This window comes from Lactuca serriola, chromosome 6, assembly GCF_051521515.1.
Source record: "Lactuca serriola cultivar US96UC23 chromosome 6, Lser_US96UC23_V15, whole genome shotgun sequence".
Taxonomy (NCBI): Eukaryota; Viridiplantae; Streptophyta; class Magnoliopsida; order Asterales; family Asteraceae; genus Lactuca; species Lactuca serriola.
This window is the reverse complement of record NC_136413.1, coordinates 146,437,732-146,442,831: the sequence shown is the minus strand read 5'-3', so window position 1 is coordinate 146,442,831 and position 5,100 is coordinate 146,437,732. Positions and strand designations below refer to the sequence as shown.

Genomic DNA, 5,100 nt, shown 5'->3' with positions numbered 1-5,100 from the left:
TAGTCCTCAAGGATACATACTTTTGTTTTATCTTCATGTAGCCACTCTTTCATATTAGCCCCAAGATGATTTATGTACATATCTTAATGTAGTCAAGATCTGTTTCTAATACCCTCAAACCTATTGGAAAACGATCTTCTCTTAAACAATAATACACCTTCATACATCTCTCGTCAATATATTTTTCCTAAAATTCATAAACTTTCTTGTCCATCCCCACAAAATCGATATCTTTAAACAAGTGACGTATGTCATCCGTGTACATTAGAAAATGGTATCTCGAAAATATACCATGAAAATGAACATTGACCTTCATGTACAAAGCTATTGTCGACAAAACCAAACGAGGGTAGGCAAAAAAAGGTTTCTAGTAAGAAAGAGAAACAAGAGAAATGTTAGTCATTAACCAGAATGTGTTTTTTAAATACGACACCTCCCGGATGACATGTCAAACTTCATAAAATAAGGTGGCATAAACGTTTTGAAATAAATACCGGGAGTTAGTTGGACTAGAGTGACGTTATATATATATATATATATATATATATATATATATATATATATATATATATATATATATATATATATATATATATATATAGAGAGAGAGAGAGAGAGAGAGAGAGAGACAGAGAGACAGAGACAGAGAAAGAAAGAGAGAGAGAGAGAGAGTTAGGTTCAAATGTTTTCACTATCTATTGTGTGCATGCATGATTGATTTTGGACCAATCATTTTAGTTATTTTAAGAAAGTAATTAATACATATTAAATGCTGAAAATGTAATTAATATTCATTATATCTTCAACATGTAATATGCATTAATTATTTTCTTAAAATAACTAAAATGATTGGTCCAGAATCAATCATACATTCACATAATAGACATTGAAAACATATATATATATATATATATATATATATATATATATATATATATATATATATATCAATGTTGTAAAAATCGCTCGACGTTCGCTAGTCGGTGGACTAGGGTCAATGGATTAATCGGCTAGGCGGAGATTAATCAGGGGATTAATCGGGGATCATTAATTGCTAATTTGTTAATTTTTAAAAAATTAAATATGACTAATATAATATAAAAGTTTATAAATACCACTAATATCATAACAATATATGTTAATATGATAAATAGAACACTAATCATACCTCAAATAGTTTCTAATGAGATATAACTTCTTCAAACTGTTAAAATTTCATTGGGTTCTACTTTTTCAGTCATTTTGTATGCATGGATTAATCGCTAGACGTTCTCTAATCGGTCAAGTAGCGCCTAGGGATTAATCGGAGATTAATCGGGACCTTATCGGGATTTTTACAACACTGATAAATATATATACATATATATATATATATATATATATATATATATATATATATATATATATATATATATATATATAATGATCAAAAAATATATATGTTACAATAATATTGAATGTTCAATAAATAAAAAAACAATGATAATTGGCTATAAAGAAACTCTCAGTGAACAAAGTTTTTATGATATCATGAATGATGAATCTTGTTTTTTAGACAAAATTTGATAATATTAATAATAATAAGAATCAATGTTTATTAGGACCGGGGAATTAATCGTCAATAATTTATGTCCGTTTGTTTTCAAAATTATTAACGCCTTAACGCTACGATAATCAAACACATCAAAGCCCGTCTGGACCCACTTTATATAACCCATAAACTCCTTTCAAATCTTGTATTTATTACGTTTTAATGGACGATATCAATTCACAAGAAAATTATATCTTACATTGTTCACCACTACGGCATAAGCAACCAACCAACCAAAAAAAAACGAACCAACCAAACCATCCCCACCACGGCATAAGCAAACACAAAAATGGGACTAAAGAAATGTGTACTGTTACACACTTACACATCCGTTGTTTTAATAAAATCAAATTAATAATTGATTAAAATCATGACAAACATCATTTTACAGAAAGGTGGGTATCTCTCATATATACTTTATGTATATATAATTAGGTTATATATATGTAGAGAGAGAGAGAGAGAGCGAGAGAGGGTAAGAGAAAGAGAAAGATTTCCTGATTTCTAGGGTTAGGTATCGATGATGAACAAAAGGAGTAGTTCTGGTGGAGGGCAAAGTTCTTTAGGGTACCTGTTTGGGTCAGATGACTTAGGGAAACAACAATACGATCAATCTAAAGTATCACCACCACCAGTTTGTATGCCGCCATATGGCACTGATGATACTGATCAGAAGTCACCGGAAAAAGCCTTAACTCCTATTACCAAGAAAGGTGACTCCACCTCTCCCAAGAAATATATATATCATGGAGATGGTAATAAATCAAAAGAGTTTTTGGTGACTGTAAGTCTCTTTATATATGCACTCTCTTTTAATCAAATTTTCTTAACCTTTTATGGAACATTGACCATTTCCTATGATGATATGATTACAGGGCCGACCATCGACAAAGGTCAACTCAGTTCCTGGTGGAGATTCATCTCTTGGCTACTTGTTTGGAGATAAGTGATGATCATTATAGTCTTATATATATATAACTATTTTATATATTATAAAGATGAAAAGATGATTATCAAAAGATATAATTCGTATCCGTGTTGGAGCTTGAAATCAAAACCGGTGAATAATGATGTCATTTTCCGATGCATTAGGGCGTTTTCCTCAGAAATTAATGTCTATCTAAAATGGCGAAATTCCTGTAGGGTAACATTGAGAAGGGCAAGTTTGGAATTTTCTTGCTTTACTTGGAGTGACCGAAGAGGTTTAGGGTTGTGAAGGGTGTGCCGTCGTGTTTGTTAATATTTAATTACATTTTCTGTGTGTTATAATTATTTGAATATCAAGAAAATAATCTGAAATGAATGTGTGCACTATTATGAAATAAAAAATTTATTATTGTTATGCGATTATCCAGTACTAGCTAAGCTACTTTAATTTGATTTCTTATCATATATATTATAAAAAAAGTGTTATATCATCTATAAAAGATAGGTTTCTTAAACCACAGAAAATTATGTAATAAGGTTATTTAGTAACAAAGGACAAAAATGATATACATTTGCGACTTGTACTTTGGCGATTTTTATTAATGTTTAATTGGAAAGTGGTGAGATTTCCCTAACTCAAGGTATTCTTTGGTTAGACAAAAGGGTATACACCACCGTGTGCTATATGGTGGGTCGATGTGGCATTGCGGTACCGCATAAATACCGTCATGTTAAGTTAAAATAACACTTTGACAAATGATAAACGATTTCATCAGAATAATAAATGCAAAATTAAATAAACAAAGACCCAATCAATTTACTTAGTTCACACGATCAGGATGATTGGCTATGTCCACGACGAACACAAGTGAAAGAAAGAAAGAGGGATTTATTATTTCTTACCATAAAATGATTTTTCATACAGACATTAGGGTTACAATAAATGAGGTTATTTATAAAATGGTTGACCTGATAATAATGGGATAAAATACATCATGGGCCGAAGTCAATGCTCACAAAATTGACCCCACTAAACATACAAATCAAAATTTCCATTCCAAGAAAAATTGACATGATGCTCGAGCACTTGTTGACCGTTTAAGCAATATTAGCTAATTCAGCCTACTCCTGTAGACTGCTATCAATAGATATTTATGCATATTGCCATAAGTAGACTATATTTCTGGACTACAATAAGCAAACTACTTATCTGGATTGTCATAAGCATCTCAGCCTCCACACTTAACAATCTCTCACTTAGAGGCTAGTAAACAATCTACCATCCAAAAAAGAACATTGTAACCCCCATATCTCTCTCTCTCTCTCTTTCTCTCTCTCTCTCTCTCTCTCGTGCCTTTTCTTCAAGTATCTGGAAGGCCAGTTGAATCCATACACGACTTAAACTTCTATAATCACCACCTTGGTAAACATGTATGTTGCATTCTTCATGTTAGAGGTTTTTTTTCATATTCAAAGTTCCATCACCTATCAATTCACAAATAAAGTGATACCTGATCTGAATGTGTTTTTGTAACACCCGGAAACCAGAAGGCTAATTAAGGAAATATATTATGCAAATTGAAGGTCTACTCGTCGAGTCCTAGGGGGAGAACTCAACGAGTAGAAATAAGCTTTTGGGACGCGGGTTGAGAAACCAACTCGATGAGTTGGGAAGACCACCTCGATGTGTTGGTCTGGGTTTGGGAAACCCTAGATTTGGGGATTTGCACCCTATTTAAGCATCTTAACCCCCACCCCTCAGTGTCCTTAAAGTCCCAAACCCTAATTCACGAAACCCTGGTTCTTTGTTTGAGGTTGTGAGCCATTTTAATTGACCCTTGTGTGTTTTTGAAGCTTGTGGAAGAAGAGGAAGCTAGAGGGCTCAAGAAGGAGAGAGTAGATCCATAAACTACACATCATTTGCTACATTTTCAGGTAAGCAAGTCCCAACCTTGCTCAATGGTTTCTTAGATCTCTTATTTTCATTTTTTGAGGGTTTGTGGTCCAAGTAAGTTAGCATGTGGAGAATGGATGACCTAAGTGGGTATTCTTCCAGATCTGGGACTTTGAAGAGCTATTATGGCATAAAGGTGCAAACTTTATGCCACAGGAGTCCCCATGCAAGCTCTAAGATGTCATCTTGGCCTTTTAAGCCCAAAAGGCCATGCATGGAGGAAAAATGAAGAAGCTTTACATGTCATGGCAGTGCTTTGAGTATAGATCTCAGTGAATATGCCTTAGTTAGAAGTGTTGGTAGCTTATGGGCCAAGATCTAGGTCCTAAGGAGTTAGGGTTTGAGCTACAACCATTATGTGTGTTAGGTTTTGAGCAATCTAACACTTCCTAAGTGTGCATGCAACCCTAATAAACCTTGGATCTATGTTTGTCTAAATACATGCAAAATAATAATTTTCCAAGGTTCATAACCTGTCTAACATGGCATGGGGTACTTTTAAACTTAAAAGAGTTAGAAGAGATTACATACCTTTTTGATGAGTTTGATTCTTGAGGAGTTTGAGGGCCAAGCACCAATAATGTGAATGCCTCAAATGGAATCACAAATCACCACAAACTCTTGGAAA

The 5,100-nt window shown here is 33.3% G+C and overlaps 1 protein-coding gene across 1 annotated transcript; it reads left to right on the top strand.

Annotated features, from left to right (window-relative positions):
• The first annotated feature begins 2,010 nt into the window (after positions 1 to 2,010).
• Positions 2,011 to 2,968, top strand: LOC145058718 (protein SPIRAL1-like 5). The gene is made up of 2 exons (XM_079006619.1): positions 2,011 to 2,375; positions 2,467 to 2,968. Exons 1-2 carry the CDS (start codon positions 2,112 to 2,114, stop codon positions 2,539 to 2,541), a joined length of 339 nt encoding a protein of 112 aa, XP_078862745.1. The 5' UTR covers positions 2,011 to 2,111; the 3' UTR covers positions 2,542 to 2,968.
• Positions 2,969 to 5,100: the final 2,132 nt, after the last annotated feature.